This window comes from Penicillium brevicompactum (genome assembly GCF_028827555.1).
Source record: "Penicillium brevicompactum strain IBT 35665 chromosome Unknown utg000003l_segment0_segment0, whole genome shotgun sequence".
Lineage (NCBI taxonomy): Eukaryota > Fungi > Ascomycota > Eurotiomycetes > Eurotiales > Aspergillaceae > Penicillium > Penicillium brevicompactum.
Genome location: NW_026623206.1, coordinates 1,006,465 through 1,020,448, shown reverse-complemented (window position 1 = coordinate 1,020,448; position 13,984 = coordinate 1,006,465). Strand labels below are relative to the sequence as shown.

General features: G+C 33.7%; 3 protein-coding genes across 3 annotated transcripts; all 3 read right to left on the bottom strand.

Moving 5' to 3' along the window:
- Positions 1-8,194: 8,194 nt before the first annotated feature.
- Positions 8,195-8,442, bottom strand: N7506_004249 (uncharacterized protein; the record flags this gene model as incomplete). The annotated part of the gene is made up of 2 exons (XM_056953544.1): positions 8,195-8,283; positions 8,316-8,442. The coding sequence occupies 2 exons, from the start codon at positions 8,440-8,442 to the stop codon at positions 8,195-8,197; spliced, it is 216 nt and encodes a 71-aa protein (XP_056812433.1).
- A 183-nt stretch (positions 8,443-8,625) lies between these two features.
- Positions 8,626-9,048, bottom strand: N7506_004248 (uncharacterized protein; the record flags this gene model as incomplete). The annotated part of the gene is made up of 2 exons (XM_056953543.1): positions 8,626-8,826; positions 8,869-9,048. The coding sequence occupies 2 exons, from the start codon at positions 9,046-9,048 to the stop codon at positions 8,626-8,628; spliced, it is 381 nt and encodes a 126-aa protein (XP_056812432.1).
- A 663-nt stretch (positions 9,049-9,711) lies between these two features.
- On the bottom strand, positions 9,712-9,966 carry N7506_004247 (uncharacterized protein; the record flags this gene model as incomplete). The annotated part of the gene is made up of 2 exons (XM_056953542.1): positions 9,712-9,739; positions 9,788-9,966. The coding sequence occupies 2 exons, from the start codon at positions 9,964-9,966 to the stop codon at positions 9,712-9,714; spliced, it is 207 nt and encodes a 68-aa protein (XP_056812431.1).
- Positions 9,967-13,984: the final 4,018 nt, after the last annotated feature.

Here is a 13,984-nt window from a genome sequence, read left to right as displayed (position 1 = left end):
AATAAGGATATCTGTTTGTCTAAATTCTAGAAATATGATAAGCTTATTCCGAGGAAGAATTATTTATAAACAGCCTAGAGATATGAGCGTAGTTATATTTAGATAAGTGACCTAAGTACTATTTCTTAATCATAAAAGCTGAAATCTGAAATCTGAAATCTGAGTAGCTTTCAAAACAAAATCACTCTTAAATATACTATGAGATACTAACATCATTAACAAGATGCAAATATAGCTCTTTATATTCTCTAAGAGATTCATTAATACCCTCGCACTCGCGAGGAGTTATCTAGAAGTCTTATTCTTGCTTGACCTAGCTAATATTTCGCTCGAATATAGTTTGATCCCTTTTCTTCTAGATAAAAGCACGTTACTCTTTACTTGATATAGTGCCACTGTTGTCTAAGTAATTGGCATACAATGTGTTGATATTGACCCGACGTTTTGTAGGGATAAGATATGCCTAGATGTAAAGAAGCCATGATCTAGGCTTATGGGTAATGATTTTGATCTGTATGTGATGAATATCTTTGTTGTGGTAAGACATGTAGAACCAAGTCATAAGACCTTTCATTCTAAATATATAATGAGGTATTAGGGTCTTATTAGAGGGCTAGTAATATAGAAGACTCACGTTTTATCCGCTAGAAGGTAACTTGAGAATACCTATAGGTAAAAGTCTTGAGGATGAGATTATTGAGAGAAAGCTAAGGTCGGATTTGGTTAGAATAACCCATAAAATATATCTTATTTCTATAAATCAGGAGTACAGTTTTATTATAACGGTTAGTTTGGATTGCTGACTGTATTTGGGGTCGTAATATCGTCACTTAGTTAGCCTCTATATCAGCGGATCCACTTAGTTGGTGGCCCTACAAGATACACTCCTATCTTGCGACCTTAATTGCTATCGCTATATCCTTGTGCAGATAAACTATGTGGCCTGTTTTTGCCCATTGTGTCTTAGACAATCTACACCTTTACTTGATCACATAAAATTGGCTGAATCCAGTGTTTCTAGATGCCTTCTTTTGAATATTCAACATGTCTTCTAGTTGTTTTATTAACTTGCCATCTGAGATACTATATCTTATCTACTTAGAACTAAATTCATCTTGTTTGAAAGAGTTCTCTATTGTTAATTGTAAATGTCGCGCTTTAAGTGCACCCATTCTCTTTCATACAGTTTATATTTCTTTTTCCTCTAGTGATCTATATGATTTTTGTGAATTTTTATCTTCATATCTAGCAACTCATATACGGGCTCTTTGTTATAACATATCAGAAATTATTGATCCAAGTGTGTCCTTCCACGCTAAGATATTTCTTATATTGATTCTAGATATACAGTGGTACAACACTAGGATTATTTCACCACATGTATATATACCCCACAAGAATATACCCAAGATCAAAAGGAATTCAGGTAGGGACTCCACGAAAAATCACTATCGTACCAATCGATTCACTCGTAGTTTATAAGTCTTATTAAAAGTCAGCAACAGGTCCTTATTAATAAGACCGATATAGAGGTTCTATATCAATATATGCAGCGTCTGTCAAGATTAACGACTATTCAGCTCTGTTTTGGAGAGCCTGATAGCAGTCAGCTCCTTTGGTTCAACAACCACGTCTTTATAAACTGGGACTATTCTTTTCCGATTCATTTGGGAGCAATTTTACGATATATTCAAGCTGTAAGACTAAAAGCGATTCGTGTATTTTTACTCTAGATTGATAGCTTCTATGTAAATATCACTGATATAACACTGGCTGATCTAGTTGCGTATGTACTTGCCGATGTTAAATATCTATATCTTGATAATAGTATGAATCTATTAAGCTGGCTAGCAACTATCCTTTTCTCTGCTCTGGTATAAATCGAGATTGGCCGCTGTTGGATAATGGGGTGTGACCTTCAGAGGTTCTAAGAGAAGCACGATCTAGACGGGAGAAAGCTGAGACTTCGGGATGTACAGCTATATGAAACCTGTGAAGCAAGTCCTTGTTATATTTGATAAATCATTTATATTGTTTCTCCGGTTGTGAAAGTGTAAAGCGATGAATATTTTATTTTGACCTATTTTCGTCTAATAAATCGATAAGTTCTTGAGTTTGAATTATATATAGTACTGTACAGGATAGACCGAAATCAGTTTCATCGATATATGTATGCTCTTCGACTCTGTCTTGGACCTTGGTATGAAATATACTAATCTATCCTTAGCCTAGTGTATTTCGTATTATGGAAAGATGCTGTAAGATCTGATCATATGATATGCTACCTCGTAAATTATATGAATTCATGATATATTAGGCACCAATTTATACTTCTTCTTCCCCGCTAGTGCTACTGTCATTAATAGTCGGTTAGTCAATTTCCTTAAATCTTAATATCTTTAATAGCTTGATGTCTAGCGAGTTATTCTAGCATATTTTAATTTGTCTGCTGACTATATTAGATGTTGGAGGGACCTAGTCGTTAATATTTGTTGACTAGGACGATGGATAACTATCGCTTACCGAATCTATTTATACCCGAGGATTTATATCGGGTCGACTATCTTGGTAGCTAAATGACCTACTCGGAAACGGAGGGTCTTGTTGCTGCGGATAGGTTCAAGGTTTACAATCCTCAGTATATTGAAGCCTTTAAAAGTGATATGTATAGTAAAACATTTCACGTAGTCTAATCGAGAACCTCTTTTATTTATTAGTCTTTTCTCGGATCTATATCATGCTGTGAATTGGGGAATGAAATAATTATGGAAAGTCTACACAACACGTTACCTTTCTGCTGAATGGGTAGTAAGATTCGTTAATACAAAGCTTCTTGTCGAGCCTTGTATCTTCAAACTAGAGGACTTGGTTGACGACTTCAAATTGACGTTTCCTGACAAAGCATTCTAATATGTTGAAGGGGTATATATTTGTCTTCATAGGGTCCCTACTGCTACTATTTACACATACTAGAATTCCCAAGAGGCTAAACAAGGTATGGTCAACAAGCTCTTGAAGGCGTCCACTTGATTAATCTCGAAAAGAGAGAGATTTTAAATACATAGCCAGAAAAATTCACGAAAAAGAAAAGTGGGACTATGTTAGTGGTAATAACAGTGAAGAGAGATGCTTGCAAGAAAATTAGAATACAAGCATTGAGAAAGAATTAGACAGGGTTCTAGGCATTAAGGGGTAGTACGAGTAGACAGAGATATAAAAAATATTAACAGGCCTAATACAAACACTATTTTTATCTTTATTTATTATAGCTATACTAGATTACTGCCAACAAAAAAGGTTGTTGAAAGACTGACTGTGAAAGGTATAGCGTGTTTCAGAAGAGAGTTCAATAAAGAATCTCTGTGGCTAAGTAGTAAAACTGATTTTAATCTATCTTATATAGTAATATGAACACAAAAATCCAAAATTAAGGTTCTTGGCTTAGAATATATGATTTTTCGGTCATTTAGCTTATTTAGCCATTGTCTCTTAGATTAGACGTGCTAATACTGCAACCCTAGAACATAGGTCGCGAAGGACTTATAAAGGTTTAGATCTTTCTTACAGAGAATTTCTTATAGTTTCCTGCTGTGTCAGACTTCCCGTAGGGTAGATGGGTGTAGATGAAAGAGCTTCCCTCTTTTCCTCTTTCTTCTCCCCTTGTCTCTGACTTTACGTATATATTATATTATATATTACGTCCGTCTTTTGCTTGACTTAACGCTACCCTCTATTTTGAACTTATAATAATAGATGATGAAAACCATGATACTGTTGGAAATAAGAAGTGTGCTAGGTGGAGAAGTATATATAGAAAGCGTCTTGTAGACCATATTTATGGGTATTACTGTTGAACTTTGATCAAAAAATGGCTAACTGTTTTCTTAGTTGAAACTCTTGGAATAAATATTGAACCTACTAGTGTACGGCTTAAGACTTTTGAGGGAAATAGGCCGTATAAATGGAAGCTAGAGAAGCTATATCTACGATCTTTTTTTAAGAAACATTTAAGTAAGCACTCCGTTGGTGCCTATATATAACTATGCGATGAGATTGGGTCAGGATTTCGAGCTATACTTGTAGAGGTGTTCAGTCTAACATAATCTTTTGATCGAACTTATACTTACTCTCACCTCTAGTAGGATGATATTGACCCTGCCTCCGATTTGATATCACGTTTACAAAACGATAATTTAAATATCTTATATAAGTTATATCTAGTAGAGGAAAGATGTATTGAATAATAGCAAATTATTTTAAGCGCGGAAGTTAAAATTCGAGAAAAAGAGCTAATTATTTTAAATTATGAAGAGACTATACTATTTTAAGAGGTATAGATAAAGCAGTGGGCTGTATACTCGGAGTCTTTATAGTCTAGATGCTCCCAAGGTTCTAGCTATTTGCTGTAAGTAATTTATTCTCTATATGGCTATACTCTAGGTGACTGATTTGATTCCTAATATACTAAAAACACTGATGCTATATAGTGAATGATTTATTGTACAAACTGGGTTCTCAGTCTTCTTAAAATAAATCCTTACATATATATAGTATTTATGACAATTGCATTGTATTTCATTGTTGAGCGGGATTTCATTAAATAAAGCTAGTGAATATCAGTTTATATAGCGTATGTTAGTACAGTATATATTTGGGAAGAATATAGTTTATTTGAAATAATAGACTGTACTGTACTGACTGGGTTCTCTGTCTCCTCTTATCTAGGTATAAAGATACATAAGTTTTGGGCATGAATAATATCTAAAAGAATGAAAAATTGCATAGGAATTGATGCTGTATGTAATTTTCATTCTCATTATTCAAATTCCCACTGACCGATATCTAGAAACTAGGTTAATGATAGTTGATGGAATTTTTGGTTCACGGACCGTTTTTGGGTCACGGACCGTTTTTGGGTCACGGACCATTTCTGGTTCCCTGGCCATTTTAGGTTCCGCTTGAAGAACTACATAACTTTAAGGAGACAGTTTACTATATAATATCTCTGCCCATCTTGGTTCCTGCTTTCTACCGTTCATCTCTAAGCTACTGCTTTTCCATCTAGATTAATACAATGTCTTCTATACAGAAAAGATCAGGAAAAGAGAAAGAAGATCGTTCACGCCTAAACTATCAATTATCCACACCGGAACCAGAGTCACAGATTGAGCCACTACCTGACCACCAAAATCACGATGTTCAGTTTCAAACCTTCAATACACTACCAGTACCACACAAGCCACCTATAGGAGGCATATTAGAGCCTCGTGATGTTATTCTAGATATCCATCTTAATAATACCCCGGCATAGACTCCTGATAAGGACAGCGATGGCGATGTTGGGATGAGTGATATTACTATAGACGACTAGATTATTAATCTAATTAATACAAAACAATCTGAAAAAGAGGAATTTCTCAATATGATAAGCACCGTTCTGAGTAACAGTCAGGACCTTGAATTATATACTCTATACTTTGACAAGATCAATAAGGAAATCTGCGACAAATGTCTTAAACGGCAGATGAATCCACCATACCCTTTTATTTCCAGTGGAGCGTATAAACATGCTCTACGGTCTTTGATTGAGGATCTTGCTTCATACGAGGCGAAAGGGGTATCCAGAAAAGACAAACCAGCCATTCGAGATCATTATAAGCAGGTCCACAACCAGATCCAAGAGCTGAATGAAGATATTGGGCTATCTGAAAGTTGGAATGTTGATATTAAAAGGATTATTGAAACACTAAAGGCTGCGAAAATAAGCTAGAAAAATAAAAGAAATCATATAGCTGTGCCTGATCCAGATGTTGATGATCTGGATGCGTTGGAATCATGTACTAGAAAGGATTAATATCAATTCTTATCCTGTGAAGTCCTTCACTGGTGGCCTAAGGGCACAGGGACTCAAACCTTTATCCAATACGGTGATAAGTCAGCTCCCGTTTACAGAATCAGGGCTGGGTCGTACGAGCTATACGATAAAATCATAGTGCTATGCTTATGGACTACAAGCTCTCGTGGGATAGTGAAAAGGATTATTTAGACAGATGATGGTGAGGATGAAGTCTGGAAATATACCAGAAGCGATATAAAAAGAATCATCGCTGTAGACTGGAAAGTCCCCGACGATAATGATTCCAGAATGGATACTCTGGTATTAATCAAATCAGAGAGAGGGGCAATATATCCTTAGACAAAAGCTCTAGTTCTATGGAAAGACGGGAAGAATACACTAAAAGGCCGCTCTTTTATACGACGTATCGCTAATGGGCCCGCTTTCCGAGGTGATAAAATGTTGTACCAGAAGGCAAAAGAGCTAGAGGCCACCTACAAAGAAAGCAACAGGCCGCTTCATAGTAGCATTGATTTGCGAGAAGAGAGTGAAAGCGAAAGCTCTAGTAGTGATACAGATAATCCTAATTTCTCGGATCATGAGATTTCATCTACCAGTCGGAAGGATAAATCCTGAAGCCGGTATAGAAAAGAGAAACCTCGCACACGTCAAGGTTCAGCCAAAAAAAACGAAATCAGAAAACTTAAGCGAGAGCTTAAAAAATTGAAGGCTAGAGCGCGAGCCTCGCATTCTAAAAGAAAATAAATATAGAGATACCTTTCCTATAATTCTTTTGAAAATAATATTCTTTGATTCTATTAGTTGGTTTTATAAGAGACTTATTAACGAAGCCTGATTGGATCTTTCCTTGATTTTCGTTTTTGTTTCTACTGGATAAGACATCAGAGAAAGAGAAAATAGAGAAAATAGAGAGAAAAAAACAACAAAATCAAAATAAAAATAGAATTTTTACCCAGACTCCCAAGATCGGGTTAATTTCCTTTCAAATTCTCAGCTATTTCGACACTTTTAGGATGTCAGATGACTCCCTAGACCAGATAGCCCTCTCTCTATCTCTTTCTTCCTTTCTTTTCCTCAGTCGGTCATTTTACTTCGACGACTAGAATCAACTATTTCGAAGGGATCTGTACTTCTCTACTCTAGATCAGCTTCTTATTAGTCCTTTTATCAAGTAGACCTTCTATCTTGCAATATAGATAGGGCACTTGATCAAGGCTAAACGCTTCAACTAGCTCAAATACTTATCAATATGAGTAAGAAGATTTAATTTGGTAAGCTATTTTCAAAATCTTTCACTATACTGCTTGCTCTCATCGGACAGGTAGAAAAGACAAAAGCTAGATGTCGTTATAGGTTTTTGGCAGCTGAGAAAGCTACGTTATGGTATAAAACTCGCGAAACTAAATTGGTAGCATTTATTAAAGTATCTTAGATAGGCTTTTCTTCTCGAATACTAGTTCAGCCTTAAATCACTTCTCTTCTTGTAGAATAGCTGAGTCGTCCTCTTTTTCCATAGCTCCCCATCGTCGCTTTTAGCTAATACAGTTAGAACGAGGCTCTTCAAGTGAGTGTGTATTAAATAAATAGTGCTGTAACTCTGTGATACCATTGTAAATTTTGACACCATAGCAAGGATAGGGACAATGAATTAGAGCTAGGTGTTTAAGTGAGCTCAGATGTTCGTCGATATGATTGAGAAATATGGGTTTGGACAGCCATTGCTTAAATCTTTCATCGCTGCCTTTGCTGCCATCGCCTAGACAAAAAGGACAAAACCCAAGGAAGATAAGAGTGCTTCAGTAAGTGAGTATATCACATCAGAGACTCAAATTATTAAGATGATTCTTACAATGGCCTCTCCATTCCTTAGGGCTATAGATCAACTCAGCGCACAGATAACAAAACTAAATATAATTGTGGTTTATCCGACGATGTACGCGCTTGTTATTTTTATAAACCTGTTGATAAGAAGCAGCGTTATGTAACTTGCGTTGACATTGAAGAATATGTTTAGCCCGTTAAGGAAAGCTTATACTTTTTCCAGGTTAGACGAGAGGTTTCATTATTAGGAAGACAGTACGACACCTCGATATTAATTAGGAACATAGTGGACATTGGCCATCCACAGGGTATAGTCCAGGATAGTATACTACGCGCTCAGTGGGCGCGCAGATAGCGATTAGATCCGCGAGACATTGTCTTCCAATATCGCTATCAATTGATATGTTTTCAAACAAGTTTCAGCTCAAACGATCACGCTCCGGGATATATTTTCGATAGATATCAAAAAGAGATATGATATCTTTTTCTAAAAAATCATTGCCAGATATATATTCATCATAGGATAATAACCACCATTCCTACACCAGTTTCTCTTGGTGACTCCGTTGTAGTTTTACCTTCCGTCCGTACAAAGTGGATCTTTCCTTACAGAGGTTAGGATGTCAGTCAGGTTTACTATCGATCTCTTGAGTCAAAGCTCGAATTTTTTCGTTCATTTTGATAACCTCAGGGTCGGCCTCAAATTCGATTCTTCTAGATGCGTTCAAGCATAGTAGGACATTTGAATCTCGATAATGCTCCATGCTTTATTATATATCGCGGCCTTTAATATTTAGCTCAAATCCACAAAATACAGCTTGAATATCAACTGTCTTTAGCTGCGCTTAGTATTTCAAGAATATATTTAGATTTTGATAATCAAGCGCCTGGCCACAGGCTACTTATGATGCCTTGGCTACATCAATATCAACATAATAACCTCTCAGTTATAGGGAATGTAACGGACGATCGAGTCTATTAATCATACCGCCTCGGATTCCATACACGCGCAACTTATCTCTAAAACCATCTCGTTTTGTTAAACTTGTAAAGTGATGTTTGAGAGAAGAGAATGTTAAGCTTTTAATAGGATCGGGCTTATTTGATATAACTATCCTGAAGAATGGTTGCTGTAAATACTGCTCTTTCTATTCGAGGGTGAATGAAGTTCTGTGTGCGGGTAGTCTCACTGTGAGAATATCATCGAGGTTTGTAAGGTTTTTGAATGCACCATCTGCGACGTTATGGACAATAACCCAAAAAACGAAGTTTAATCTAAGTATAGGGTATTTATTGAACCAGTTTATGGATCTGGATAATTGAAAGTTAGCTAAGGTATAAAGTGAGCTGAGGATAACTAACAGTTTCATATCATCGCGGTAGCGCTAGCCTTTCAAAAACTCCGAATCGACAGATATCCAACGAACTAACTTTTTCCTATTATTGCTTTATTTTATATGGAGTTTGATATGCTGATATTATCTAATAAGATAGACGAAACGAAGAATTGCAGATTTTCACGAACCTTATAGTAAAGATACTCATTTGTACCTCGATATGAGCTTGACTCTACAATCGCACTGACTCTAGCTCCAGATCCCGCGAAAAGTGAGAGTACACTTGCTATCTAAACACGCATCCGTTCGTGTAGATAATCGTGCCAGTCATCAATAAATAGTCGTTAGAGTAAATACTAAATATCTTTATAGTTGACATGAAATACATCACGAGGCTTTGTAGGTAGGTTATATTTGCGTGTAAGTGTAGTTTTGATGAACTGCATAAAATTCCAGTTAGAAAATTCCGATATCTAATAAAAGGAATATCATACATTACGGATATCGGCTTTTACTTGGGAGGGAATTTCCTGAAAGGTCTCGCGCTATCATTTTGATACAAAGTTCGAAAAGACATTGGCTATTGAACTTTAGGAAAAAAGATCTTTTCTTGACGCTACAAAGCTTTCAATAAAGTTCTTCAACTCTTGTAATGTTGGAAGGGGCGTGTCTTTGGAAAGTTTAGCACCACTTGTTTCACCACGGGAAAGCTTGAATCTTAGAACTGTAAGTAGATATTGAGATATTCAGAAATTTGGTTAGTCTGACTCACAAAGTCCAATAGAGTGCAGCGGTTTCGTGTTTGGCGTGTGTAATTGGAGCTAGTGGTTTGTGGCAGACAACATTATCTTCTTTTTTAAAGCTATCCTGATACTCTTTAGTAAAGCCACGAGACTGCGTGCGTCTTTGGTATTCCTCGAGACGACGGCTGGTCTCTTTATCCAGCTCCATGGTGAATGTGCGAAATAAAATCGAGTTTAGAAAATAAGATGGTAGATGAGAAAACGGCCCTAGGTCGTGCTTTTATCTGGTGTTTGGTAGTGCCAAGCCCCTAACTTACCCATACGTTCTCACCCTGCTCACCTTCTCACCCTGCTCACCTTCTCACCCCTCATCCAGCTCACCTCTACCACCCCCAACACCCAAATCGCCCCTACTCACCCTAGTGAACTAGCTCTTGCTGCTTTTAGTCATTAAGGCTTCCTTCCCATCGGTCGCGCTCTACGATGTGGCTTATATGCGGTCAATAGTTCGGTGGGTGTCACCTAAGTGCTAATAAAGAAGCCTAGTATTTTTCTATATAGGGATCCAACCTATAGGACTTACAAGAATCTTGCAGGTTTTATTTATTCGCGTCTATCTAATATAAGTTGATTCACCCTTTATAAATCTAAACGACTTATTAATTAACTTATAAGTCACTCTATTTTGCTAATCATCATTTTTCTGTTTAGTTATACTATTTAATAGTCGCCAAGCTATTTTATTTGAAGACCTAGATAGGATTTATTGCCTAACAAATATATACTACTCTAGCTAGACCTCAACAAAACCCGACTTGGGTCCAACTTTCAGAACCTAACCCGACCCGCGGGTCCAAAAGTCAAACCCGTGCTAGCCCAGAGCTAACATAAATCGTCTAGAAAGGAAGGTCTTAGCATGTATAACTTGATGACTACTTGCAATTAATTACCGTTCTTTATATATATTCGGTTATAATTAAATAATTCTTCTTTTTAAAGTAATTAATTACTTGAAATATTATAAAATGATTATATTTATAAGATCTATATAAGAAGTTACTATTATTTTATTAATTGAATTTATAAAATTAGATAATAGTAATATAGAAATCCTATATTTATATATTTCAACTATATCTATAATAGAAATATATATCTGAATATTACAATCTTCCTTTATATACTATAAATCATGGTTTCCTTTAAACTTTTAATCTAATTCTTTGAATTTAGATATTTTTACTATTTTAATAAAATAAATAATATTTAGATTTATTAAAAATCATTATAGATAATAAGATTTCTATAATCTTTATATCTAAATTAATATTTAAAGACTTAGTGTAAAGGTTATACGTTGTTAGGTGTAATGCCTGTCAACTCGGTAAAAGGAAGGATAAGAATAGACGTCGATACGATTACAAATCAATAATAAATAGAAAGGGATTCCATAATATTATCTTTTAATACAAGACTGATTCTTGATCAGAATCAGAGAAAAGCCTCGTCTCTCCCTCTTAAATACCCAATCCATTGAGAGAGTCGTTAGGTCCTATAAGCTATAGAGAATCTACATCGACTCGTCATTGATTTGTATAATATTTAGACCCTTTTCGGTAGTCTTCCTAATCTATGAGCTTCGAACCCTTAAAGTATGAATTCTCATTGCCTGGAATATCAGATATCCCTTGTCACAAGGAAATATAAAGAAGAACCCCGTTATAATTATCTCCCTCTTTTCTATACGAATGTCTTCATTCGCGATTTATTGAGATCTCGTTTCAGGACTCTTTTATCGTCGTTGGGACATATCAAATCTTTTTCTTTTATTATCGTAATATCTCTCGACGAGAATAGATCCTTTGTAAGATTTATCTCTTTAAAATCATATAATATAAAACAAATAAAATCCTTTTCTCTTTAACTATTATCTTCTTATTCTTAGTTCTCTTCTTATCTTCTCTATTCCAATATTATCTTTGTTTTAGCACTAAATTAATTATAACTAAACCTCGAAAAAACAGATCTTCTCCTCAATCCCATACTCGCCCTATAACTATTTAATACAACTAATATTTAACATATTTATGCTAATCGATTAAGGATTTCAATATAGTGCTTAAAGATCCCATTCCCATTAAAATTGAGTGCAGTTTCACTTATATTTCTATTTTATGCGATTAGTACAGTAATAACTGTCTCTCTTCTCTTAAAAATGTTTCGAGAGATACTCGAGACTTAACTAATCTTATTAAATAGATTAAGGATATCTTCTAGAAAAGTATTAACAATAGTACGAACTGGTCTCACTAAGATAATAATCTCCTCTAAAACCTACGTGTAATTACAAAAGATCTTATTCAAGATTTTGAGTTAATATATACACAATATCGTAGCACTTATTATAAAGAAACTCCATTTAAAGAAAAAAAGGATACTTTTAATATAATAAGTTATCCTTCTTTTAGGCTAGAGATGATTTGCTAATAAATCAATATTATTTTAACTTAATCTCTATAGATATAATCACTAGGTTATTATTTAGATATCTATTTTTAAGATATTTCTCGCTTGTGATAGTAAGGCTATTATTCAGCTCTAGTATAATAAATATTTATCTAGATTTTTTTCTAGCAATATTAGGTTCCGATTTTAGAATTTAGCGAAATCTAAATTTAAAAGATCTCTTTACTTCTTTTTTTATAAATATTACTAGGATATTACTAGATAATTAGGGTCTAATAATATTACTATATCTAGAATTGCTTTCAATCTAAGAGTGCTAATATAAAAGATTATTTTTGATATTTTTATTTAGAAGGTTTAGGATAGTATGCCTCTTTAAATTATCAACTTATAAAGGATCTCAATCACTTTTAAATTGTTTTTGTTCTAGTCTGTTAATAGAGATAGACGTGATATAGGATCTCTAGAGAATCCTTTTTTATAAAAGATCTTAATTGCTTTTAAATAATAAGTTATATTATAGATTATCTTATAAATCTATAAATCAAAAAGAAATAATCTCTTACGATCCCTATCCTTCTAGTTTATTCGAGACTTAAAAGATAGTTAACGACTACCTTGTCGTCGACTTTAAAGGTGTAGTAAGAAAGGAGAAAAAAGAAAAATAATTTGATTCTATTATTTATAGGAGTCAAATTAGTAATGAATTATAATTGCAAGATTTATAAAGTGAAATAAAGATTTTTATTGTTTTAGTTGTTTGTTTAAGAATTTCTCAATTTTTGTTACGTTGTAAATAGACTAGTTAAATAGATTTATCTTAGATTTAGGATTAAGTTTATCTTATTTCAATCTTATCCAAATATTGAAATCTTGATCTTATTTAAATATTAAGATTAATTCGTCGTTAAATTGATATTATAAGATTAAAGAGAAGGAAGGTTGTTAGAGTGATAAGAATTTATTTTTATAGTCTTGCTATACTCCTTTTTTTATATATAAACGTTCTATTTATAAAATAAGTCTAAATCGATACTAAAGTAAAGTTAATTTATAAAATAAGAGTTTTTAAAGTAAGATTAATTTAAATCAAAAATAAGATTTATTTAAATAGATCACTTTCTTTGTAGTTTATTTTCGTAAGAGTTGATTAAATTTAAGATATTTATTTGATTTTTTAGTATCTATTGATTATATTCAATAGGCTATCCTTGCTATTTTAGTAAATAATAGAGCTCTTTATTGAAATTATAATAATCCTTAATTTCTTTAACTTCCTATTCTTTTTTATCTTTAAGCTTAGATATAGGTATAGTTAATTCGATTTCTTTTTAGGGATTTTATTATTCCAGGAATTGGACTAGGAAAATGTTATGGAGTAACATATATTGTTTAGAAAGAGCTAATTAATAAGCTTGTTTTCCAACGTATTCGAGGATATAGAATGGCCTAATAAACTTAAATACTAGTTTCTTGTCTTTTAAATGTAGGTTTTTCATTGAAAATCTTACGAATTCATCTTTTTTAAGGGTTTTTAGTATATATTTCTTGTTATAGTAAGATTTTTACAAATCAATAACAGATCGTTATCGTTTTTATAGCTCTTCTCATAGGATATATAGTTTCTAGATCTTTTTAGCTATATTTAATATCTTCTTTTTAGTATAAATATCTTATTCACGAATTTAGAAATTTGGATTATATCTAAGGAGAACTTAAAATAAGGATATTCTAATTGTAGAGTTTTGGTTATTATTATA